The sequence below is a fragment of the Citrus sinensis genome, chromosome 1 (genome assembly GCF_022201045.2).
Source record: "Citrus sinensis cultivar Valencia sweet orange chromosome 1, DVS_A1.0, whole genome shotgun sequence".
NCBI lineage: Eukaryota > Viridiplantae > Streptophyta > Magnoliopsida > Sapindales > Rutaceae > Citrus > Citrus sinensis.
The window spans coordinates 4,184,429-4,212,400 of record NC_068556.1 but is presented as its reverse complement, the minus strand read 5'-3'; the positions used below and the strand labels follow the sequence as shown (position 1 = coordinate 4,212,400).

The window sequence follows — 27,972 nt, the reverse complement described above, 5'->3', positions numbered from 1 at the left end:
TGATATTTAATGTAAGAGCATGCATTATAATTAATATTAAGAATGCATTGATATTCAATGTAAAAACATCCAATAGAATTAATGTTAAGCATGCATTAAAATTAATAGAAATGAGGAAATGAAGCCTATAAATAGTAAGCTTCGTCATTTTTGAAAATATTCCCAAAGAACAAATTCCAAGAAAACATTTTTTTTATTCTGCCAAAAACAATTTATGAGAAAACATTTTCAATGTTCTACCAAAAACATTTTTGAGAAAATATTTTCAATGTTCTTCCAAAAATATTTATGAGAAAATATTTTCAAAATTCTTTCAAAAAACATTTCCAAATTCATTTCAAGAAACATTTCCTAAAATTGTTTCCAAACATATTTTCATATTCATTTTTCAAAAATATTCAATTTTCTCACATTTTTCCTAATTTTACCTTTATCGCTATAACAATCCTTGAAAATTAATATTAAACTACTGATTCTCCATTATTCAAATACTGATTCTCTATTATTCATTAGTATATTCCACTCCCACATCACAATTCACAACAAGTATCATTATTGTTTAGTCTAAATCTGTTACTTAACAAAATAATAGCCATAATCAAAGTTGTAGCATGAGTTTATTTAGGCTATATTTAGGGCCATATTAATGTCTGAATATGCTTTTGGACTTTACTCTCCAAATCTCATAATAGAATCAGACAGATCGAAGACTGCTAAGTCCAAAATTTCAATCAACCCCAACTTTATTTCAATCGAGAAAAAGCATATTCCTGCGATAGTGGCCTAGTGAAATTTCTGTTCCAAACACAAGAAAGTTTTCAACATTTAAGAGAATTTTGAGATATTGTTCGTTATAGTGAGTACAACACAACCTGGGAAGCGTAGTGAAATTTCTATTATAAAATGAAGACAAAGCAAGTACTTTTCTTCGTTTTTGCTATAATACAAAGCTCAAACCAAAGCCTTATTTATGACTAAAGTTTGAGTGTTATAGTGTTGGCTAAGGATAAAACTGATAATCAAGGTAAATTAGGGATTATATGAGAAGTCGGAGCTAGTGAAATAAATTGAAAAGATCAATCATCATCATCATTCTTAAATAGCTTGATCCCAAACATCTCACCGAAAATGAATGTGTGGGGTGGGGGAAGCAATAGCTATCAAATCTCAATAAGATGAAAATTTAAACGAATAGATTGATTGATGTCAATATGATTTTTATGATGACTATTTAAAAAATTATGGTAAGTAGCTATAGGATATAATTGTATAGATAATTAAAAGTTTAAATAATGCATGCATGACAAAAGATTATTAAAAGAATGGGAGTATTCACGTGAATACTCATACTTTTATAAAATTTTATAGTACAAAAACACTCGCAATGGCAATTACCATTAACTACTTTTTAATATAAATAAATAAGTATAATTACCCTTGACACTCATTCAATTAAACGTAACTATAATACTTATAGCAAATTGAAAAACTGTAGTTGCAGGGGCTGAGTGTATTTAGTAAAGAATAAAGATAAATTTTACTCTAAACAACAATGTATAAGCATTATAAAAGGACAAAATAATTCAAAGATCAACAAATATCTATTTTAATATTTTCGATAAAAGTAAATGTGTAAAAATCTAAAGGTACAATATTGTAAGTGACTAGACTATTTACCATAATAATTAGTATATATTATTACAATATAGTAAATACTAATTAGTTTAGGGACATTTTTCAACTTCTATGGTAAAATATACTGGTTGAATTGAATTAAAAATTTTCAACCCAACCCAATCCGCAAACAACCCATATATTTTATGGAATTTTCAATTAGTTTAGGGACGTTCCGGATTGAGACTTTAACAACCAAACCTATCATTAGGATCTGGATTGTGGCACAAATTTGCACAATCCGTGTAATGGATTGCTAACTTATAATTGGCTAATCTGGGCATTAGCAGCTATGTCACAAAATCTAGGAAACGTATCTAACGTTGAATTGTGACGTTGTCATGTAGCCGTGAAAATAAATTTGGTTACTGTGTTATCTATTGCATGTTTGGGAATTGGGATTGCGGTAGGTTCTTAAATAAATGATTATTTTTATCAAACATAGTTGGTTAATTGTTCTTTTAGATCCAAATTCACTGTTAAAAATAAGTGGTTATCAATCATAATCTGGGGACCCCATAATCCTGAATAAGCATTTAATCATCATCACCCATTTGGAATCTATCTGATTCAACGATTAAAATGAAGCAATATTCTAAAATCTCGAATATAATTAACTTGTGCATCAGATCTTATGGCTTCAGCTTGAGAAAATTAATTCGACATCCATGAGTGGCTTCACCATTGGAGCTGTGATTACAATACCCAGACCTGCCAATTTCCTAGATTTTGTGACAAAGGAAATTTAAGCCCCCTAGATAAGAGAATTTGACAAAATTAGATGAACAACATACTAATTACTCTCGTCGAAAGTTAGGAAACAAGTTATTACTTGCCCAAATGTCCAACACACGATGACTTAATTAATTTCTTAAGTGATAAAATATAACTATATAAACTTACGTTAACTCTCAAATCATCAATTAATTTTTAATATTAATTTGGCACACATATTCATCCCCCCATAAAATAGTCATCTGGGTTGGTTTTAAACAATGTCTACGGCCACAGCCCACGGGCCCATGGCCATGTATCTTTAAAGTAGTGTTCGGTGTTCCTAGCTCCTACCAAAGCTCAAGCAAACAATAATGAAAATGTGACACATGATGATCTCAATTATTTTGTTAATCAAATCCACAGGAAAATCATGGAGCAAATCTTTGGCAACAGCAACCATAATAATTCAGCCCTTTTTCATTGATTATTTAATTTGTTCTAAGCTGATAAAAAAACACATGGACTCTTGTCCTTCATAATAATAAAATAATTAAAAGTAAGGGAATGATGAGCTGTGAGCATATAATGGGTGCAAACAAAACTCTGTTAGTTAAGATATAAAAATGTAATGTATAATATCAAGGGACAGAGTAATTGAATTTTGAACATGACATTTATCATTACATCCCTTTTGGTAGAATGAAGACAAAACCTACTGAAAACATTGAACAAGCATAAAGACAGTGTATCTCCAAGTCTCATTATTTGTAGCATTAATTTAGTATTACTTAGCCCCTATTTAGTATTGAGGTGTCATAATTTAAAACTACAATTGTTATTGAAAAAATTTGTAATGATAAAATAAAATTTACTAATATGTAGTAAATATAATTTTTAAATAATAATTTTAATAAAATTAGTAAAGATATAATATATTTTATCAAATCAACTTGGCTTTTAAAATACAATACTTTAGTACTATCTTTTTTAAATTATAATTACCCAACCTCAATTTTAAACAGAGCTTTATGTGTGCGGTGGGGGGTCCAACTTGTTTTCCAAATTTGGTCTGACCATATTCAGATGAAGATTAGTTTTCTAACTTGTTGGAAAACTAGTTGAAAAATAATTTGCCATATCACTATATATTAAGATGCTTTATCAAAGATAAACAAATAGTCCTAACTCTTGAAATACTTTAAATGACATGCTTCTTAATCTCCTGCAAACAATCGGAAAAACTGGATTACTAATTAATCGCAGTTTTTTCTGTTTTCTTTTTAATAAATTTATAAGCTAATTAACTAGCTGATTTTATTAATAATAAAAAAAGAAGTGATTTAAATGTCCAGAATTACGAAAAGATCCCAACAACTGTTAAGGAAAAAAGAAAAAAGAAAAAAAAAACCCCATATTTCACTTCCAATTCTCACAGAGTTAGTTAAATAACTTTCAACATTCTTTCTTCTTTCGAAATAGCGCCCTGACAAATTATTGACTGGTGACGAGTTTATTAAAAGTGACGATAAGAACCAATAAAGTGTTGGCTCCACTGGTAATGGAGTTCCCTTAAGTATCTTGACTGAGTTTGCTTCCCAGTTCGAGTCGCAGGGAAGTCGCCACTTGTGCCTCTCGGTTCGAGCGGGGACTTATAATCTGAGTTGTGGTACGAACTTAAAAGTGCCTCCCACAGTTGGGGCCCTCCCCAAGATACCTCGTGGCCAAAACCAAAAAAAAAAAAAGTGACGATAAGAAGCCGGCTAGATTTCTCAACCCCAAATTTAATTTCGTGCTTCCTGAAAGAATTACCTAAAATCTAAAAAATTCAAGCAGCCAATGATTGTACGTTCATTTCTCTTCTTCAATAGTAAAAATTAACATAAAATTAATATCATTTACTTTGAACTGATCGTCAAGAAATTATTCAACTACTCGTGGATCGAATGATATAGCTTTGACGAATTTCTCTCTCTCTCTCTTTCTTTCTCTCTCAGTATGCATATAAAACAAGTGATGATGGGTTGGGCAGCACCGGGGACCGACCTACCACCTATATATACCTTTTCTATATGCTTCACTTTTTTAATTAATTTTGAAAATCATAAAAAGAAAGAAAGGTGATGATTTAGATTTCTCTAATGAAGTAAGTTGATTGTTCTATGTGTGTGTGTGTGTATATAACGATACTTTAATGGATTAAACAACTGTAAAAAGAACAGAATAATAGAGAACTGTTTTCGATGAGCATGTCTGCTGTAATTCAATCACTGAACCAATCATGCTCGTGTGGTGTAAGTGCACAGAGAGCAAAGAGATTTTGCTTTTTCAACTCTGTTAAAAAGTCTGTAATTACTCGGCCTCTTTACATCCATAATTTTTTTTATTATTTTTTTATTTTTTTATTTTTTAATGAGGTTGGTGTGTAATGTTCTAAAACATGAATTTATTTACCAGCAGAGAGCGTTAAAAACTGTAGAAAAATAATTTGAAAAAGCAAATTAAGTACAGAATAATTATTTTTTTTAATAAAAGACGTACTGGGAAGAGAACAAAGGAAAAGACAGAAAGTGCAACGTCAGAACAAGAAGCCCTGTTACCCTTTTGGTTTTGTTTTGTTTTTAGATGAGTGGATGACTTCGAAGGAATCTCTCTTCTCATATCCTCATCCCTCTTTCTCTCTCTCTCTCTCTCTCTCTCTCTCTCTTTCTCTTTCTCTTTCTGTTTCTCTCTCATTTTCTTTCTTTTTTTTTGATTTTTTGATTCATTTTCTGATTAATTAATATGGGAATTGGGTTTGTTTAATCTTCTTGGTGTCATGTCAGCAAAGAATTTTGTTGAAATAAAGAGGAGATGAGATGATGACTAGTGAGTTTAAGTTTTGCTTTGAATGTTATTAATTTGTTCCTTTTGTAACATTTATTTCTTATGGTTTTTGTCTGCTTGAAATCATCTTTCTTATCTACTTTCCAAATTAGGGTTTTCTTTTAGATCTTAGGACGACCTGTCAGAGATTTAAAAAAGTTGATCCATTTTACCATCTCATCATCAGTGAATCTTGTGATTCTGTGTCACCTCAAACACCAAATCCTCATTTAAATTAGTTGATGAAGATGATGAAAGGTCTTCTAGTAGAAGAGAATATGTCAAATTTGACTTCAGCTTCTGGTGAAGTAACTGCTTCTTCGGGTTCAAGAGTTGAAACTGGCACCAACTTTTACGCACAACATTCTTTTTCTTCAACAAACGAAGCAACACCACCATCAAAGAAAAAAAGAAGCCTTCCAGGCAACCCAGGTATAAATTTCTCATTGTTTAATTTCATTTTTTTTCAATTCTGGGGGTTAATTGATTTTGTACTGTTCGAATCAGACCCAGATGCAGAAGTCATAGCCTTGTCTCCCAAAAGTTTGATGGCCACAAACAGATTCTTATGTGAGATCTGTAACAAGGGGTTTCAAAGAGACCAGAATCTTCAGCTTCATAGAAGAGGACATAACCTGCCGTGGAAGTTAAAGCAAAGAACAAACAAAGTGGAGAGGAAGAAGGTTTATGTCTGTCCTGAGCCCACATGTGTTCATCATGATCCATCAAGGGCTCTTGGGGACCTCACTGGGATTAAGAAGCACTTTAGCAGAAAGCATGGTGAAAAAAAGTGGAAATGTGAAAAGTGCTCTAAGAAATATGCAGTTCAATCAGATTGGAAAGCTCACTCCAAGATTTGTGGCACAAGAGAGTATAAATGTGACTGCGGAAAACTTTTCTCTAGGTAAGGCACAACATGATAATAAAGAATAAATTATATATGTTGACATTTTAAGAACACATTTAAGATTTTTTTCCCCTAATATTTACGTGATCCTTGAGTGAGAAGAAGAAGAGAGACAGATGAAACTTTTTGATGAATTTTAATATATGTCTAATGGATCGATCATACCGCAAGGGGCTTTGATTATTAGGAAAACGTTTAATGGCTGCATCTACTATCTGTCTTTTGTGCTTGGAGAAGAAAATTAAAAGAATGAAAATACAAAAAGTTGACATGTGAGAGAGAGAAAGAGAGAGTATACTTTCGGTTTGGGACACTGTTAATTTATTCTGTATTTTGATGTGGTTCTCTTTTTGTTCTTTTGTGGTATGGTTTTTTTTGGGTTACAGAAGGGACAGTTTCATCACCCACAGAGCCTTCTGTGACGTTTTAGCTGAAGAGAGTGCAAGGACAATAACAGTAAACCCACTTTTCTCTCCATCGCAACAACAACCAAATTCCTCGGCAACCCACATGTTGAATTTCCCTTCCCATCATCATCATCAGCTCCAAAGCCAAGGCCTCCAAGCCCTACAACTACAAGCCGTGAAAATAGAAGACAACAATCAGCAGCACCATATTCCACCTTGGTTAGCTTGCCCTTCTTCAATTGACCTCTCTTCACAGTTATTTTCAGGAAACATTTTTTCACGGTCTTTACTTCACAACGAAAACCAAAGCGCTAGCCCTAGCCCTAACCCTAATTCTACTTCGTTCGCACCATTTGAGCCACCCGGCACCACAGGTTCACAACACACGTCTGCAACAGCACTTCTGCAAAAAGCAGCACAAATGGGGGCGACTATGAGCACACAGCCATCTGCATTACCTGCACCCGTGCTTAGAGTACCAGTACCCCACCAAACTCATCACATGCCTGCTGGTTCCGCATCTACAGCTGGAGCTGCTGGTTCTTCTTCTGGTCTGGGTTTGTCATCACGTGAAGACTTGGCAAGTGGGTTTGTTCATAATAACTTGTCATCTTTTGGGAATAAAGCTGCTGCTGCTGCTAACCCTGCTTACATGGAACAGTTTGCTGCAAGTACTACAACTACTACAACAGGCCCTGGGACAGCTCCATCTCTTCTGCATGATATGATGATGAGTTCTTTTTCTTGTACAAATGGGTTTGATGGGTCATCGTCATCTTTTGATGATGCATTGAATGGGATACTGAATCCAAAAGGATACGGCGATTTTCACCATGCCCAACTTAGCAGAAATAATCATGAAACTAGAGACAATAATGGTGGCGGTGCTGGCGGTAGCAACGCTGGAGGGAGTGATGGTTTGACAAGAGATTTTTTGGGACTAAAAACATTTCCTCATAGTCATAGAGATTTTGTCAATATAGCAGGCCTTGATCAAATTAATCCTTCTTCTTCTTCAACGTTTGGACCGCAGAATCAGAACCCAAGAACTTGGCAAGGTTAGCTTATGGGTTAGCTGATTAATTAAATTTCCCTATAAAGAGAGCTACAGAGAGAGAAAAGAAAAATCCTGCTGTGGCATTTTAAATATGTTCGGATACTTAATGGTGCTTTCCAGTTTCCACCGTGTTTCCTTGGGTTAAATTCGTATAATTGTTCAGTTTCTGTCATTTTGCTTTACATATAGTTAATTTGGTTGTAATTCATCATCAACTGTTCATCTTCGATTAAAAAAATTAATCAGCAAGTATAATGGAACCAAAATATGCTATTATGTTTATTTTGATTAATGCATTTTGAGTTGGACTTGATGATAATAGATAGTAATTGAACATCATATGGGGATGGCAAATGGGCACCACTTAGTGCGGATTTGCCATTACCAAACCCCCATATGTAAAAAGTTTAAATTACTAAGACTGCTCGCAACCCACAGGAGGTTTTTATTTTTTAAAAAAATCCACCCGCTATAGGTTTTAACAATTATCAAACCCATCCGCCACTTGTAGTAAATTTTTTTGCGGGCCTTGTCATTTAAAATCACGAATATTAAAAAATACTTTAATAATATATAAAAATAAAATTATATAATTCAAACTATAAATTTATAATAATAACCTAAAAAATCTACATATAATACTCAATTTTAGATTTTATCAATGGGAATAAGAAATTAAAATTTCAACATTAAAACAAATACACAAAATACATTAATTTAACACAAAATATTTCTGTTATAAGCAAATCATCATATCTAATATCAATGCCTTGCTACATATTTTCATCAATATACAAGTATTATTAACAATACTAACAAGTAAATTTTGTACAACTATTGTTAACAATTAATTAAACAAATAAATAACCCAACTTTAGTAACCAATCATTTGGTTCCAGTCATTAAAGTAAAACAAAAAAATTAATCAATTAAAATAAAATATCTATAATATTATACTTGAAAATTATAAAATTTATAGTTATTAAAGCTTGTGTGTGTGTGTGTGTGTGTGTGTGGACTTAAAAACTTTAACTTACACATATTTATGATTAATTTTTTAAAATATATTTTTTATGATTAAAATTAAAAATGTATATAATTAAAATAAAGAATGCGGGTTGACTGATACATGCTTGATCAGTATCCGATAAAATTTTTTCTCAATACCAAACTCAACCACAACCTGCAAAATTACCCGCAACGGGCAGATTTGGGGGTTGGCAGGTAATTTTGCCATCCCTAAACATTGGAGAGTTTATTAATTGAAAGGATCATGCATTGTGATCTTAAAACTATAATTTATCTATACTTATTTGATGAAAAAAAATTGATGGTGGATGCATAGCATGATATACCATTTGCATTAGACCCTATTTTAAGGGACACTGTCAGTCTTCCCTTGATAGAAATCAATATATACCACTTGTTTCCTTAATGTTTTTATAATACCCAATAACTGCCTTGATACTACAATTTTATAGTATCACCCTTGATTTTAAATGCAATTTTATTCATATTTTTTTTATGAATTGAATAAATCATATAAATTAAATTAAAAATTAAAATATTGATAAGAATATATTTTTCTTTTATTTTTTTGTTATTTCTAAACATTTTTTTATAATCAACATGTATTTTATATTCGCAAGATGATATATCAAGCAAATGACCCATTTATTTGTCTTTTCCTTGAACTTTTTTTTTTTTTTGTAAGGATGTTATGAAAATAATAGGAGAATAATTGGTATATTTTAATTTAAGCAGAGGAAAACTTACAAACTACCCGATTTTAACTCTCATTAGACAACAAACCGAAACACCTATACATTATCTTATATTTCACAGGAATTATGACTTCAAAACTGTGAAACCAAAATAGCAAATGAGGCTATTAAGAGACAAAATTAGGTCGGTCTAAATTAAACAATTCTTGATTGAGTAACATCCACTTGTACTTTCCAAAAATCTTAATTCAATGGTAACCTTCATGGGATGCCTACTTAAGTGGTCGTCGAGTCCTAGCTCGAAGTTGATAATTACAGAACTGAAGATCTCAATGAAATTAATAACCCGGAGAGCACACTTCGACGCCCGTACGTGTACTCATACATAATTACATCTCTAATCATTGTGCAATAGGTGTCTCACTGAAATTTCTATTCCAAAGTCCAGCAAGCACTAGACTGTAACACTAACACAATATCTCGAACATTTTTATTTTTTATTTTTTCACATTTAAAGTTTGATGTGATGCATGATTATTGATGAACTGGGGGGTTTGGTCCTTTGGACATACGCTGCCGACTAATTGAGACAGATTCGGGGACTGGTGCTGCAGTGCACAGACGTCACTGTTTCGTGGTTTTGGATGCTGTTTTGTAGTCGTAATAAAAAGTAGATGCTTTTTGACACCTTAATTGCTGCTAATGTTCTTAATCCCGAGGAGGAGGATCAAGCCTATTCATTTATTCTTCTTTCAAGTTGAAACTCGGTCAATCTTCTTTCTTAATTAGCTAATTTGCCTTAGACTTTTCCTTCTAAAATATATAGATAAATCCATTTCAATTCGGTGAGGTCAAAGGTAACGGGTACATGATTCCAAAAAAAAAAAAAAAAATCAGTTTCTATTGACGTGGTCTGTGATTTTGTGATAAGATATCAATCAAAGAGGCCAATATAAAAATACGATTATGTGAGTTAACTTTGTTGACCTTTTCTGAAATTCCGATTTTTTTTTTTTGTTTGTTTGGAAAATTAGAACATAGCTTGGGATCTATTGAGCACGTCTGAGGGGTATATTATTATAAAGGTGAGATCTACCCTACGTTCACATAATATAGTCGTAGAATTTGCATGAAGTTGAGCATAAACCTACATCGAATGAATACAAAATTTGTTTCGTTAATTATAAACACTTATAAGTGATACTATAAATTGCTTTAATTTAATTACCTCCCGTTTGTATTGCGAAGTTGGTTTACAGTTCGTAATAGTGATATGCTTGCCTTTGAATTGAGAAAGGAAAGCACTGAGGAAACAAAATATAGACAAAAATAACCATAAAAATGGGTAATTTTATTGCGAATTGTTATGTGACTAAAATGAGCTTGTTTAAAGTTTTGAATGGTGCTATTGGCACCCTCAATAATTCTCTCATAAGTCATAACCCCTTCTATAAATATACCCAATATAATAATTTCAAAACTGACTTTGCTTCTTAAAACATCACCTTCGATCCCCTCAATACCCTTGATCACTATTAAAAGAAGAAGAAGAAGAAGAAGAAGAAGAAGAAAAAGTCTATATAAATCTGATAATCTATTTTAAAGCCTGAATTTGCCTAAAAAAGAGGTGGGGTTTGATAAATTAGAAGACAATATAAAGAATTTTAGCAAAGTAATCCATTTGTATATGTAGGAAATCGTATTTTCCAGTACAAAGAGGAGTGGAGAAACTTTAGCAAAATAAGGAACCTCGCCCTAGAAGCAAAAATGATGATATCTTTGTCATGAGGAGATTTCTTTTTCGTACAAATTTCTTATTTTTAGAATACCTGAAACAGAAAAGTTCCATGGATGCTCCAAATTGCATGCGTCAATGAAGCATCAAATATATATATATATATATAAAAGAAATAATATACGACATGGTGAGTTTCGAAAGAGAAAGATGTATTTATAAACATTAAAAAAATTAACTCATCAAAATTTTTTTTTGGGTTCATTAACTCATCAAATTTGACCGAACAATTTACAATCTTGAGGTAGACTAAAATAATAGTAAGAATTTTTGAACATATATAATCAATTGTTTATTAATTCAAGCTTTTTCTCTATTATTTTCAATGGTTGCTGAGAAGAGAAGGTTTTTTTTATCTAAATTCCAACGCGAAATTGTGCAGGATCCATGCAAGAGTTTCATTAGACTTTTATTTGTAACTTCCGGTATGGTTAAAATTGTAAAAGCCGAAAAGGGGTTTCTACGAGATTATTGAGGAGTGCCAATAGTGCTAATCAAAAAGATTTCCCCCGGCCCCGTTTGTGGACTGAGCCTCATTTGTAAGTCCGTGTAAGCTTACAACAGTTGTTGGGCTCATAAAATTTGGGCCTAACGTATGTATCAAAAGTCAAACATTCTTCCCAAAGAAAGATCAGCAGTATCTGTCAAAGATATAAAGACTCAGATTATTATTTTTTTTTTTAAGTGAAGTCTCCGTAAACTGGTGTCGCCGCGTCGGTTTTTAATTTTTTTTATCATTTTTTTGGTTTCCTTAAAAATAAGTTGATTCTTCAAACAGATTGGACCATACGAGCCCATACATATTAGTACCGAGGGCAGTATCGACATTTAAATACCACGTGTTCCCGTATTTTTAACACGCTCTCCCCATCCGAACCCCTGTGTACACCTCTCTCTCTCGCACATATTTTCCTGCGTTTTCTCGCTAACCAAACGCGCCTCAAAAGAGACCATACATCACAATATATTATTGTATTTTGTAGAAGATAAACAGAGATTTAGAGAGAGTGTTTTTGGATTAAAAAAAAATCAGATTTTTTTTTTTTTTTAATTTTGTGAGTCTCTGAAGAGGCTATGGCTTGGAGGCGCCTAATCACAGAGGTCAGTTGCATTTCTTCACACGATTTATTGATTAATAATTGTTTTTTCATATGCTGCGTTCCTTCATATTCTTGACATATATAGAAAGTTAGCTTGTTTTGGGTCTGCAATAACCCTAGTTTTAATTTTAGCGAGGCTTTAGTTTAGGTTGGTCAGAAAACCCAATTTACAATTTCAGCTTTGGTTAATGTTGATTCTGATAATTTTCATTATTTAGTCAAAACTATAGCTGTACTCAAAATTATAGTTGTGTTAAGGTAGGGAATGAAGCTAAAGCTGTGTTTTGAACCATTGATTCATTGCATTTTAGACACCAGGAGAGAGGGAATGAGAGACACATCACTGGATCTTGTTTACAAGAATTTTTTATGTGTATCTTTTGAATTAGTCTGTTCATGGGCAAATATTGTCCTGTACTGAATCTTCATTGAATAACCACATTGTGAAGCTGGTATCTTGAAAGTTGTCCCTGTTCCTAGTTTTGTTGCAAAGCCAGTTTTTGCAGTATTGTTTTTTCTCCTTATGTTCGTTGATTATTTTGGGGGTGTAGAAGATTTGAAAGGAGTAAAAGAGGACAGGGCTAATTTTTTCCCCTCAATTTGCAGATCATGAAGAAAATTTAGAAACTATTGCTTAATTCTTATTATTTGTTTTCTTTGTATTATGTGTTCATCACATTTGAAATGTCCCTGCCTTTAGTTGCTGTACTGGTAGTATCACTATAGGTTCTTTAGCTCTTGTTTCTAAATAATGCATGCTTATATTAGTACATGTTCTCACATGAGTATAAAGGAAGAATCTTTTGGCATCAAAGTCTTTGTGGTTGGTTTTGGGTGTACCAACTTCTTTTATTATCAGTTTAAATCGTCGAATCTCATTCTTTTGTATGGCATAGGATTTATCCTTTCTCAATTCTCCTTTTACTCTTTATTACTAAAACTCTGTGTTTTTCTTCAATAGGTTTCAAGGCACCGAACAGAGTTGGTGCCGGTCAAAAATTTGTTTGTTAGGACTTATTTTCAAGTGAACAAACTTGGAGGTACCGGAGGTATGCATTCTGTGCACTCTGAAGTTGCGCATTTATATCTACGTCCTTTTGTTTTAGAACTACTAATGATATTTATCTTGAAGGAGCTGCTGATAGTCTCTTAAGAGTTAAAGAGTATGTAACTTTATTTCAGGTCAAATGAAATGATTTAGGAATTTTCAAACAACAACTTTGCATTACTATGCTTTCACTGCATAATAAAAAAGTACTTGCTTAGCCTTAATGAGTTGAGCTAGTTTTCCATCTGAATAACTTTTTGCCCTTTTGGGAGGATGTATAACAAAAGAGAGAGCTTTCTTCTCTGTTTATCACTGTCATGTGCTAATGTTTTCCTTTTTCTTTTCTTTAGGGAATGGGTTTTCCAACACACAAAGGAGGTTTCAGTCAAACTACGTTGGTAGTTTGGCTCGCAGAGTACGCGATGCTGATGAAGCCAGCGAGGTTGCCCATCTCCGAGAACTTTACCGCCGAAATGATCCTGAGGCAGTGATTAGACTTTTTGAAAGCCAACCATCATTACATTCTAACCAGTCAGCACTCTCTGAATACGTTAAAGCATTAGTGAAAGTTGACCGGCTAGATGATAGTGAGCTGCTCAAGACATTACAAAAAGGTGGGTGTATATAATTCTAAAAGTGTTGCAAATTGTGGTCATGGAATTCAAAGATGGTCATACTGAAACTGGAAAATCAGCAAATAAGGCAGAGATTTATAATCTGAATCCATTGCAGAATTTATTTGTTTGGATTTTGGAGCACATATACTTTGTCAGAAATGTCTGTCAAGCATAATTTTTGATATACTAAGCAAGAGTCTTCTATGAAACTCACAGGTATCGCCAACTCGGCTAGGGACGAAGAAAGTATAGGAGGCATTTCAGCTTTTAAGAATGTCGGCAAACCAACAAAAGATGGCGTGCTTGGAACTGCCAGTGCACCTATCCACATGGTGGCAGCTGAAGGAGGGCACTTTAAAGAGCAACTGTGGCGTACAATTCGCACTATTGCACTGGGCTTTCTGTTGATTTCTGGTGTAGGAGCACTTATTGAGGATAGGGGAATCAGCAAAGGTATAATTATATCCTAATACTTTTTAAGTGTGTCCGTAATTTCCTCCTGATACAAATTTTATTGTTGTGAAACCTTCTACATATATTTTATTTTTATTTTTCAGGACTTGGTTTGCATGAAGAGGTGCAACCTAGCTTGGAATCGAACACAAAATTCAGTGATGTGAAAGGTGTTGATGAGGCAAAACAAGAGCTTGAAGAGATTGTCCACTACCTTCGAGATCCAAAAGTAAATGCTTGATAATGACCTGTGCATGTGCACTTCTATCTCTCTTTATCTTCTTGTTAGCTTTCTGTGTGCATTTTTGTCACATGGATACTGGGTGTAAATGTGTGTGCCACCTGTGGAATCTCCTGTTCTGGGTTATACACCCAAAAGATGCATCAAATATAGGAGAGATATGTAATCTTTCCTTTCTATGAAGTATATAATTTTCTCTATTCATTGCCTGGATATCTCCTCCACAAATATTTACATTTCATTCCGAATTGGGGAATAAAGAACCAATTTTGAAAGCTTCATTGCTTTGGCTTTCACCTAATAGCTTCTGTCATGAGATACTCTTAGACTAATATGACCCGTAGTTATGTTCCTGCTCTCTGCTTTTCAGTACCAAACTATGTGTAACTAAGCTCTTGTGTGCATGTAGTTACTAGATATCTATATCTTGAGACATCAATGATGAGTTTATTTGGTTTGCTTGATGGTTTTCCATCTGACCAGGTGATTATGTAATTATTGCTCTGCTATTTTATCTTTTCATTTCAATTTGTAAGCAATGAGCGAACTGATGTCTGAAACATTGTGAATCAATTTATTTTTTTAATTTGCATTTATTGTTAGTTTCAATTGAACATTGACGCTGTTTCTATGTGCTAAGTTGGGCATGTTCCTCATTTTTGGTGGTTTTAGTAATTCTAAAATTAACATCCTTACATTGGAAGGTGGAAATTTTGTTTAGGGAAGTAAAGTCATTCCTTTTTTACATACCAGCTGTCTTTTTAAAAAAAAGAGAATTTCTGTTTGTTGAGAACACATTAGTTCTCTTTGTAAGAGGCTGGATAAGGACAATATCTTCTTGATGACATTGTCCAACCTGGATTGTTCCTTCTTGGCAGATGATGGCATAAAATCCTGTTCACAAACACCTGTGTATAATAGCAGTTTCAATGCACAGAGTGGTTTAAGATCATGCACTAAGATTCAAGTCTGTAAAAGGTTGTGATTTGAGAGTGGAATGTTCTTTGATATCAGGGATCAAGAATTGTTGGCAGCCATAGATCTTCATTAATGCTGATACTAGTTGAATGGCCCGTTACTTATGGCTTTTTCTTTCCTTTGAATTTATGTTCCTTAACCACCTAATGGAATATTAATTTTGATTCCTGGGTATTTGGCTTTTCTTGTTACAGCGCTTCACTCGTTTAGGTGGGAAGCTTCCAAAAGGTGTTTTGCTTGTTGGCCCACCTGGCACTGGCAAAACTATGTTGGCAAGAGCTATTGCTGGAGAAGCTGGTGTTCCTTTCTTCTCTTGCAGCGGCAGTGAGTTTGAAGAGATGTTTGTTGGAGTTGGAGCCCGGAGAGTAAGAGATCTTTTTTCTGCTGCAAAGAAGCGATCTCCGTGTATAATATTTATTGATGAGATAGATGCCATTGGAGGAAGCCGAAACCCTAAAGACCAACAATACATGAAGATGACTTTGAATCAGCTGTTAGTCGAGCTGGATGGTTTCAAGCAAAATGAAGGAATAATTGTGATTGCTGCTACTAATTTCCCAGAGTCATTAGACAAGGCACTGGTGCGACCTGGACGATTTGACCGCCACATTGTTGTTCCAAATCCAGATGTAGAAGGGCGGCGGCAGATCATGGAATCCCACATGTCGAAGGTATTGCTTACTCCTTGTTTAGAATCGAAGTCTGAGGTTGAATTGGCAAAGGCTAAACAATCGCTGTCGTGGTCTTTTGTTATTCTTCAGTGGGAAATGTCTACTTGATGAGCCTGACTTAAGCCTGTCTAATTCATATGTCTTTGTTCTTATATTTCTTGTCGGTATACAATTAAACCATTACCATCATCATCATAACCTAGTCCTTTAGTTGATGCACTATGTATGTCAACATTGGCTTTTGTAAGATTTTTATATTAGATTTATGTGACACAATAGGAATAATCATATACCAATACCCATGCATTACCATTGATTGTGGTGCAATTACAGGTGTTGAAGGCGGATGATGTTGATCTGATGATCATTGCTAGAGGGACTCCCGGGTTCTCTGGTGCGGATCTTGCAAACCTAGTCAACATCGCTGCACTCAAGGCAGCAATGGACGGTGCCAAAGCTGTGACAATGGCTGATCTGGAGTATGCAAAGGACAAGATTATGATGGGAAGTGAACGCAAGTCAGCTGTGATTTCTGATGAGTCAAGAAAGCTGACGGCTTTCCATGAGGGTGGGCATGCCCTTGTGGCTGTCCATACTGATGGGGCTCTTCCAGTTCACAAAGCAACAATTGTTCCCCGTGGGATGTCTTTAGGCATGGTTGCTCAATTGCCAGACAAGGATGAAACGAGCATCTCACGGAAGCAGATGCTTGCCAGGCTTGATGTTTGCATGGGTGGAAGGGTCGCAGAAGAGCTTATCTTTGGAGAAAATGAAGTTACTTCTGGTGCATCCTCTGATCTTCAACAAGCCACTAAGCTAGCTAGAGCAATGGTTACAAAGTATGGCATGAGCAAAGAGGTTGGGGTTGTCACTCACAATTATGATGACAATGGGAAGAGCATGAGCACTGAGACTAGGCTGCTTATTGAGAAAGAAGTTAGGAACTTTCTGGATAGGGCTTACAACAATGCAAAAACTATTCTCACTATGCATAGCAAGGAGCTCCATGCACTTGCTAATGCTTTGCTTGAGCATGAGACTCTTTCAGGAAGTCAGATCAAGGCTCTACTCGCCCAAGTCAACTCTCAGCAGCAGCAGCAACATCAGCAGATAGTTCAATCACAAAACAATTCACAATCAAACCCGGTGCCTCCACCATCAACACCCAATCCAGCTGCATCTGCTGCCGCTGCAGCGGCTGCTGCTGCCGCAGCTGCAAAGGCTGCAGCTCAAGCCAAAGGAATTGCTCCTGTGGGATCATAACCTTAGAGAGGTTGGTAAGACCTCCTGCATGGTTATAAATTGAATTGATTGTGCATAATTTAGTTAATCACAGGCCTGTTTTCCGAGAACTGTAGTATGATTGCTGCTAGACTGTTTATGTATCACAAATTTGAACAGAAGTTATAGAAGAATTTACCGGCAGTAGAATCGCGCTGTCAATTGTAGCTGCAATTTTAAGCTCTCTGGGATGTGTATGCTCTCCCTCCCTCTTTCTCTCTCTCTTTCCTTTTTAAAATCATTCCGTCACCTTCAACTGTTTTATACAGTGGAGAATAATGTTCAACTTAAATTTTGCTGCTCCTGGATAATGTTGAGATCAAATTTTGCTTCTCTGAAAGTAAGATGGAAGGTTCTTGTTTTCATTTGATTAATCTGTGAGCCTTGCTTTTCAACTTAAGCTTTTGTAATTTTGTACTAGAAGCAAATTCAAATACCCATCAATTGGAAGATTTTAGGCAAATTTGAACATGGAGATGTCACCAAGTTACAGTACATTCTTGGATAATTTTCATCCTCAGTGTGTGCTAATACCGAGGGTTTCTAGCTTTCTATGGTTAATTTGAAATAACTAGAAGGGAATCTTAGGCTTCTTTTGGCATTAAAGTGTTGTGTTTTAAAAATAAAAATTAAGAGTTATGGTTATGGTATTGTAAATATTATTTTTAAATAAAATTATGACATAAATAGTTAAGATATTATAAGTTTTTCATTATATAAGTATTACGAACCGGAGCATTTGGACATCAATACATATTAATGCACTTTGAGAAGAATCTGCAGTTGGGCAAGTTATGGCTTTCTTTTCAAAAGAAGCATCTCCGTTCTCGAGCCTTGCAACATGTTGAGATGTATGAGAAATACCATTTAAAGTGGCAAGAAGACAAGGTCGAAATCATGAAAAGCAAAAAGAAACCCAAGAAAAAGAAACCCAAGAAGACGGAAGCCCCAGCACCAAGGGAACCTCAAGTACAAAGCCCGCCACATGTTATCCCGCACAAATGAGGGTACAACACTCTTGGTGTTTCTACGGTACCCTATCTTCCTAGATCATTGTCGCCGGAACAACGAGAGCCACTACCGAAACTTTGGTACGAATCCCACCATCAGTTGAATCGTTCCCCCGATCTTTTACCAGATTCAAGATAGTGGCCTACTCCGACTACCAAAGCCAATGAAGAAGTACCCCAACATGAAGCGCAATCTAATGCTTGTGTATGTAGTAAGCCACGTAGATTACCCCAGATACCTTGTGGTGGTCAGTTGCAATTTTAGAATTCCTTGAGTCCCCCAAATGAAAGAGTAGGAGGTCTTACGATCATTTATTCTCCTTAGGATAACATAGCTGAGTCATGTATTGATCAATGCTTTCGTAATCTATAAATGCATTTTCTTCTCAACATTATGATGTGCATTCGTCTTTTTATTATTCGACTTTTCAATCGCAAAATGTGGGTAATATTCATTTCTTGCCATTAATTTGACTTCATATTTGATGATGTGTAACTTTTGCCATACGCTTGTCAATTATGATTAACTTATTATAGGACCAGCTGAGGTACCTGACCTACCCAGATTGTGACAATCTACTTAAGACCAAAATAAGCAAAAGGGGAATAAACATGCCATTGGTAGCCTTTCAGTAGGAGCATGATAAGGCTGCCTAAATAGTATACTGTAGTGTCATGATGTTCCATTTAGGTATGTGTACACCCACACCTCAATTCTCTTAATTGAGCATAGTAACCAATAAACTCTATGAAATGACAGTTATCATTACACTTTTAGACTTAACTTAGTAGTACTTAGATAGTAAATGATGTGTTTTTATTGTATTATAGTTATATTTTGCATGAACATCCATCTTAGTTTATTTTTAAGAAATTTAGTTTGTTTTAGAATAATTTGTGTACTTAGATCATATGCATAATTATAGGTGACCGAAAGCTTAAATTTTAAGGAAGGAATGCTGCCGCAACAAACTTGCAGAGACAAACAAAGAACTTGGCTATAGAAGAATTAAAACAAATAAGAAACAATGAAGATGCTGGAGCCGTTGCTGTAGCAATCCTGGAGCATTGACATAGGAGATTTCGTGCGAGACAACTAGAAGATTGCGATTTGAAGTTTCTAAAAATGGAATATATGCGCCCTAGACCTTCGGTTGCCCTAATTCTAAGTTAAAAAATGAGCACACATGCAAAGAAAAAAGAGAGAGTCGTCACTTAAGGAAAAAAACCACAGAGAAAAACAAAACAAAAATAGAAATCGAGAGATAGATTGAAGGCTGACATAGGAGAAATCACAGAGATCAAACGAAAATAAGTTTTTCTTATTATCTTCTTGTTTTCTATATATCTATGGGGATATATTTTATGGTTGAAACTATTTTCTTTACTATTTTATCACAAATCATGAACTCAATTTGATTTTAGTTGAGTAATAAACGAACTTAATGACGGGTATTCGCACATTGCTCTGTGTTTGCTATAACAATTTGTCTTAATTGTGCTTAATTTAATTCTCTATTTCGGTTGGCCACTCATTTAGAGATACTAGTTAAGAGAGAGCCTAAAAAATGTCTGACTTAGTGGATCTCACTAAGATAATACTTAGTTTTACATTGGGTTTCCCAAGTTGAGTAATCTCAATTTGAGTAAGGTCATGCTTGATTCAAAATTAGTGATGAATTAGATATAGAGATTCACCTTGTAGGGTAAATGGAACCTAGATCTTTTAATGCTATATTTAATGTTGGCGTAATAATTGGTCACTATTAGGTTGCATTAGATATAAAATATCCAACAAGCAACAACTGAGGATGCATGAGAGATTCTGCCTAATGTTGTAGTAGATGTTCTAGCAACGATACTGTAATTGAAAAATAGTCAATGCCATTAAGTGAGTTTATTCACTCAACTATTTTATTCTCATTGGATTAATTGTAACACCCTAAAAATTACCCATGAAAACACAAGGGTAAAATTTGAAATGAGATCTCGCATCATTTATTCTTATTAATAAATCTCAAGATAAACAATCATTATTCATGCTCCAATTGAATCCTTACATAAAACATCTAAAATAAAGTCTCCAAAGAAAAGTCTCTAATCTAAAATAAAAAGTCTAGCCAAATTTAATCTTTAAAACAACTCCAAAGATCCACTAAGAAAATTCTCCATCTAAGAACCCAAGCCACATCTTTAATCAATCTGCAAAATATTGGAGACGAGGGCAATTCTTGAACAAAACATAATGCAAATCTTAAACGAATTTAAAGCAATAATAAGTAAATCAACCAAAATATAAAACGTTAAGCAAAGAGAGATTCAAACACAAAGATTTTTACGTCGTTCGGCCAACCTTGCCTATGTCCATGCCTCGAAGCACACCGAGCTTGAGGATTCAACTTGTCAAGCCTTTAAGACTTCAAAAACACTTACAATTGACTTCTTAGGTGTCAATCAACCTTTACATCCAGCGATTATCCCCAATCTCTTAACCCAAGTGTATTCCAACACTTACAATTACTCAAAACAAAGATTACAAATCAATACTTAATGTATTAATAAATGAGCAAGAGCCGTCAACTCGATAAGCAAATCCATGCACAATATTTGAAAACCTTGTCATTTAACGTTTAAACATTTTATAACATCTTCATTTAGCATAAGGGGTGGATTCATGTAAACGCATTAAAAACAATAAAACATTCATAAAAACATTAAAATATAAACATTGGTAGCTCATGCCTCGTAGTCATCATCATTCATCATTCATCATTTAGGGTGTTATACCCCGCATTGTTCCTCATTCTGAGTAGTATACCCCACATTATTCATAACATCTTTGTGCACAAGATCATCATCATACCAGCAAGCTGGCCATAGCATTTCATAACATCATAACATTAACATCATATACATTACTACGGACTATGAACCAAAATATTTTTGAATCCACCTTACATCTTTTTATAAACAGCATTTAAAGTCTTTTAAAACATTTAAGAATTTTTCTTTGAACATTTAATTCTTTTAGAAAATTCTTTAAGAAAATATTTGTTTTGAGAAAACTAATTTCTTAAGAAAAATTTGTTTTAAAATACATTTATATAAATTCATTTAAAAGCATTTTTATTTTCAAAAATTCATTTAAATATTTTAGAAATCAGTTTTGTAAAAACTTCCATTTAAACATAATTCTTATAACATAAATTGCATTTATTATAAAACACATCATGCATGAATCTACTTACCTCAATCCACAGAAATCAACTCAATACCTTAAGAACAAACCAACGAGCTCACCCACGTCCTATAATCATCATAAAAATATTTTTATCAATATCATCTCTAACCTTAAATATAATCCCAATCATCCTTAATTCATAGGCACTTATACTAGCTCAATACTTATTCATATTCTAGACATAAGTATGAATATCTTACACATGCTGATTTTTAATAACCTATACACATGTTGGAAAACCATGAAAATTTACAGAGGTACTATGAAAATCAAGCCAAAATACTGACCTTTCACCAGAGTAACAAAATTGTCCAGCATTGACCAAGTTAGACCTTTATCACTTAGTAAATTCATGAAATATTCTTTAGTACTTGAAATAATATTTTTCTTTTTTCCAATTACAGAATACATATTCAGAAAGCATATAATTAAAATTCATAATTTTTGGACGCCTGAAACTATTTTAAAAGCGTTTTATTTCCGAGATCATCTAACCTGTCCAGAAAATTCCAGATTTGAAAACAGAATTTCAAATTTCACATCTTTTATTTTACATGCCCAAAAGCTGCGATTCCAGTTTTTTAAAGACGGAGGAAAGATTGAAAATTCATTATAAAATCCTAACATGGCATGTAATATTCATAAATTAGCCCAAACTGTTACACGTATCAGCTTCTGCAATTTATGGAAAACAGTTTCTAGATCTGCAATAGTCGCATGTTTCAATTTTTAATAATTTAACCACAATGAATAAAATTACGAAATTAAACATGCAATTATATTAGACATAGATATGTGGATAAAAAAATCACCATAATTTATAAGGATGTGTAACCTTACGGAAAAAGTTCCAGAAGTGAGAACCGCTGCTGAAAGTCGGAATTTTCAAGCACCAGTAACCTAACTTCGAAAACCCATAACAATTTGCATACTCTGACGATTTCAACACAAGACCTATCAATGGAAATCTTAGGATGTCTAGTTCCATGATATGTAAGCATATTCACATGATTCTAAATAAAGAAAACGATTTCAAGCAAGGAATAGAGACTGTTTATATCATCACAACATTACAAACACACATATATTACGCAAATCATACTACAAGTAATTAAAGACAAACAATTCATAAAAATAAATCATATAAGTCAAAGAAATACTTAATACCTTAAGGCAAACACTGAGAAAAGAAGTTATAAAACTTTCTTTTCCTTCTCTAAAAACTTATTTTTCTTTCCTTTTTTTCTACGGTTTGTAACGGTGTAAAAAAAAAAAAAGACAGCTTCTTAAAAAGATGGCTTCCTCTTAAATACTTGGTAATTAATAAATATTTTTTATAAAAACTAACAACTTATGTAACTTATTTAAAGTAATTTGATAAATTTTACTCACACACAAACACTTAATAATAACTATCCTACTCAAGTTAATAAGGGTAAAAGAGAAAAAATAAAAATAAAAGTGGGCGTTACATTAATACTTGTGTTTGATGAGATCATTTTCTTTATTGCATTTTTATTTTAATTAGTTTATTAGTTTCATAGATTGTCTTATTTTAATTTAGAATAAGACTACACTGTTAAGGTTGCTGTAGCAAATCTAATAACATCAATCCTTGTATAGACGATTTGAGTACTCATCAGTATATTACTTGTTGTGTACACTTACACATTGACACTCATAGCATTAGAAATTGCACACACCAGTGGAGAATAGGCAATTCAAAATTTTGGGGAAAGCTTCAGAAGAGCAAGAAATAAATTTGGTGCACCAACTACATACTCTTAATTATAATCAAAATGTTATGACGATGCTTTGATTATCCATTTGTTGAGATTCAACATAATTTTCAAAAAAGACATGCAGCAAATGTGTCTATGTGAGCCATTAGGCGCCTAATATGATCTCTTTGTTGGGTACCTTAGGTACCCCTTTCAGAGAAGAATTTGTCAAATATAATGCGAGGTACCCCGAAAATTTACAAAATGACAACTTAGCCAAGTACTTAGATGCAGAGTAACAAGGATGTAAAATACTACTACATGTAAATACAAAACAAGGGGCTTAATAGCACAGTATCACAAGAGTAGAGACATCCAAGCAATGCAAAATATCCCAAAAAAATCAAAAGAAAGAAATAAGTTCCAAGTGCAGAATGTGGGGAGCCCAAGAAAAATAACAGCACAAAGTAATAACTAAACTAAAAGGGGTACATCATCCCCAACATCTTTCTTCAAATGGTGGTCAACAGAAGACTCCGAGGTACCTAAATATGAGCAGCCCATGCAGGAGCATCTAAGGCAGGCAATTGCTGGGGTATGTTGGGTACCCATGTACCCAGATGGACTACCCGATTGGGTAGTGGACGGTTTCTTTCTGTCTCATGAAACGACCCGCCCTGAATCCCCTCCGGGCAAGTCAATCTAGTATTATCAAAACGAACTTGATAATAATTCTATTAATAAAGATTCTGCTAAAAATTCAGCAGTTTCCTTTATAAATATAACACTCCCAATATAATTCAACATACAACAACTCCAATTATCAACATCCTCAACCAAAATACTGACTTTTACTCAAGATATCTCCAAAGTCTAAAAAGATAATATTATAACTAATATTAATATCTCAGTTTATTCTTAATCCCAAAAGAATAATATAACAAATTTATACAATCCCAAAAGGACAAGATAACTGAAATATCCTAACAAAATCATCTATATCTTCTAACACCATCACGTTTCAAAATATATTTACAGTCGCTGGGTCGGTCTGGTGTACCTGCAACCTCCTGGTGGGGGAAAAAATATAATAAAAACGGGATGAGTTTAAAACTCAGTGAGATCAGTGAGTGGATAGTAGTTTTTGAAAATTAATTCTTATTTTAAAAGAAATAATCATATAATTTCCAAACACAATTTCATCAAACCATATGCGAGAAACCAGTAATAAATCATTTAACATTTAAATCAGATTACTAACCATGTAAATCATATCACAATATTATATATAATACACAAATTTGAAAATCATCACCACACAAGTACCCAGGGAAATAATCTCGTCGTATCCGGATCTCAACGGACGGGCAATGACGTACTATATAGATACCGTCACGCCCCGGAGCTACACGAATAGACATAAAAATACCATCTCATATCTCATCATATCTGTGCATGTATAATCTAGTCCCTAAAGGACAAAAGCGCCCAAGCACACGGCCCAAAACCTCTGTGTACTCAGACGGGCCCCAAAGGTCTGTATCTCATCTGTATCTCAATATCTGTATCTATGTAATCATCATACCGCATGCATATGCTCCTAAAAGGAAAAAAGCGCCCAAACACACGGCCCAAAGCCTCTATGTGTGTTCAGACGGGCCCCAAAGACCTCTATCTCATCACATCTGTATCACTGTATCTGGAGGGGAAGGGTATTGTCTAATGATTTAAAAAATACTCATTATACTCATATTCACATACCTTTTAACCATACTTTAAATCATACCACATTTGAATCCACTTTTCTTATCTTTAAAATACTAACATGCTTATTCAAAGTCGATACGCAAAACCATTAACCAAACATTTTAATAAAATATCAATGCGTTAATAAAATTCATTTTGAGGGAATCATTAAATCAGAACATTTAAAATACTTATTTCGCAAACATGCTTTACTATCCTAATTAACTATGAAAATAGGTTTTGTATATTCCACTCACAGTGACGGTGTTCACGCTCGGTTATCGTGCACGTCTGCGGATCGGTTCTCGCTCGCGGATCCTCCTAAATCAAGGAAACGACATAATTATTTTCCATAAATCAGAATTACAACTAAATTTATGCAATAAACTCGAAACGAACATCTATCCATAATTTACAACTCCCGTGTCGATAAAATTGCTAAAATGCCCTCAGTCCGTAAATCATTAAAATACTCTGAAATCGTAAATCACCGAATTACCTTCGGAATCGTAATTACACCCAATCCTCAATTCTATGAATTATTAAAATATCCACAGGCTTAAAAATTACAAAATTGCCTTCATACTGTGAAATTACCTAAATGCCCTTGGCGGTCAACGGTCACCAGAATTTGGTCAACGCTGGCTGGGAAGCTCAAGTCTGAAAGTTCTGGCCACACTAAGTCCAACGGTGGCGGTGATGACCTCCCACACGCGGCGATGGCTCTGGATCGAGCTCCCAAATCTGTAAGTCCTTCAACAGCCGATCAATGGCAAAACGATGTCCCCAACGGCAGTGGATGGTCGGAAATGGAAGAGGGAGTCGTGGGGAACAAAACTGAGGTGGTGGCGTGGTCAAATTCCGGTAAGATCAACGGCGGTAGTGATGGGTTTTGGCCGCGGTTTTTCAAGCCTTAAACGGCGGCGTTCCGGTCAATTTCCGACGAAGATGACAGTTAAAGTATGACCAGCGTCTCACAAGCTTTCGATTGATACCTTACTTAGCCAGAGTGGTGGCCGAAATCGCGAGATATAGCCGGGTTATGTTCGCGGGTCAGGTCAGGTCGGGTTTTCAGGTTTGTAGTTGGGTCGGTTTGGCAGCTTCTCTCGCACGTGCATGTGTCTGTTTTTGCTTTGTTTTTCCAGCTTCTTTTATTTTAAAAGTCCTCAACCACCAAAATCCTTAATCACCGCCTCATTCTTATTTTAAATTTATACATATGTTACACTTCAATTGTCTTGTTAACGTATCTCTTGACCCAGGGTACCAGCACTTCTGGATTCATGCTCTATACCTCCATCATGATAAGGGAATATGCCTCATCTGCCATCTTTTTTTACTCAGACAATTGATCCTGTATTTGGCCCTTAGCTCGTCACAATCTCTTTCTACCCGAGCTTTCTCTCCAGACAAATCATCAAGGCATTTATTCAATGCCTTGACTTCCTAAACAAGCTTTTCCTTAAGAGATTGTTGACTTTAGAGCTCACCCATCAATTTTTCAACCTTTGACTGGGCAGCGACAAATGAATCAAAGTCTGGAAGATAATGACTCAGAAGAAAGGCCCCCTACAGTTGTTGAAGAGTGTTATATATATATATGTGTGTGTGTGTGTATAACTATATAAATAAATAAATAATGAATGAGAAAAAGTATACTCGAGGTACCCTGGAAGAACTTACTTCTTGAGTAGCCTTAAGTGTTCGGCCATAGCGTTCACTCAAACTAAACATATCTGTCTCTGCGGCAATCTTAAGGGTAACGTTCTCTGCAGAATAATAAAAACAATGGGCTAGATATGAGAACTTCTCGTTGGACACCGGATCTAGTTCACTTTCATGAAGATCATCAGGAAATAAGGAAACTAACCCAAATTTTCTCTTTCAGGAACGATCTAGTCTGAGAGGTACCTTGCGATTTCACCTTTACTCCAGGGCCATGAAGAGGCGAGTATTCTTTTGTGGTAATGTAAAATCCTAAGTACCGAAAGATACACCCACCAGCATCAAAAGCGTCATCCGTTGATTCTATATCTGCACCTAACACACGAGAAAACGAAGTCAGCTGGACAAGTACTAAACATCATGAACACAAAGCAAAGGGAAATAAAAAATAGCAAAGCTAAATGTAAAACACGGTGATCGCGGGGCACCTTCGTCACATGGATAATAATAGGGTACCCTCTTAACACCTAAAAGTCATACATGACTCGCCACTAGAAAGAGATGAAAAACCTCTGTCAATTAGCCCCGCTCTCTCCAACCTGCTCTCCTTCAACACATCATTACCCTTCTGTACAACTCGGAACCTCTCCATAAAGTTACTCACCTCTCTCCCCACCTCCTGAATAGGGCATGACCTTTTCACCCACGTGACATCTACAAAGCCATGGGGAACCCGAGGTTAGCAAAACATTTATGCAAGTGGACTAGGATAAAAATAAATAATGATAAGCTACGAGGGGAACACTTACTGTCTTCATCATCTGGGGTATCCTCCCAACACTTACCATCAGCAACAAACTTACCTTATTTATAACCCTTCTTCAAGACATGGTCCCCTCTAATAAGATTGCCATGGACACCCGAGGTAGAAAAATAAGCAACAACATGACCTTTGGGCTTCTTAAATTGGTAAAGTCCCCTCAAATATCGAATATAAATATCATGCCCCAATACTTCCGACTATAATACTTGCAAATCTGTGAGTGTCCCTCCACCC

The 27,972-nt window shown here is 34.6% G+C and overlaps 2 protein-coding genes across 4 annotated transcripts; both read left to right on the top strand.

Moving 5' to 3' along the window:
- The first annotated feature begins 4,995 nt into the window (after positions 1-4,995).
- On the top strand, positions 4,996-7,906 carry LOC102621479 (protein indeterminate-domain 7). 3 transcript variants are annotated; one of them, XM_025097626.2, is made up of 4 exons: positions 4,996-5,685; positions 5,761-6,157; positions 6,547-7,151; positions 7,229-7,436. In XM_025097626.2, the coding sequence occupies exons 1-4, from the start codon at positions 5,496-5,498 to the stop codon at positions 7,288-7,290; spliced, it is 1,254 nt and encodes a 417-aa protein (XP_024953394.1). In that variant the 5' UTR covers positions 4,996-5,495; the 3' UTR covers positions 7,291-7,436. The 3 variants fall into 3 exon arrangements, with proteins under 3 accessions (XP_024953394.1, XP_024953393.1, XP_006475907.1); XM_025097625.2 differs by having other exon boundaries at positions 5,001-5,685; positions 6,547-7,147; positions 7,229-7,906; XM_006475844.4 differs by having other exon boundaries at positions 5,005-5,685; positions 6,547-7,906.
- Positions 7,907-11,990: 4,084 nt separating this feature from the next.
- On the top strand, positions 11,991-17,706 carry LOC102621961 (ATP-dependent zinc metalloprotease FTSH 4, mitochondrial). Its single transcript, XM_006475846.4, has 7 exons — positions 11,991-12,244; positions 13,205-13,292; positions 13,642-13,905; positions 14,125-14,361; positions 14,466-14,590; positions 15,775-16,251; positions 16,585-17,706. The coding sequence occupies exons 1-7, from the start codon at positions 12,218-12,220 to the stop codon at positions 17,512-17,514; spliced, it is 2,148 nt and encodes a 715-aa protein (XP_006475909.1). The 5' UTR covers positions 11,991-12,217; the 3' UTR covers positions 17,515-17,706.
- Positions 17,707-27,972: the final 10,266 nt, after the last annotated feature.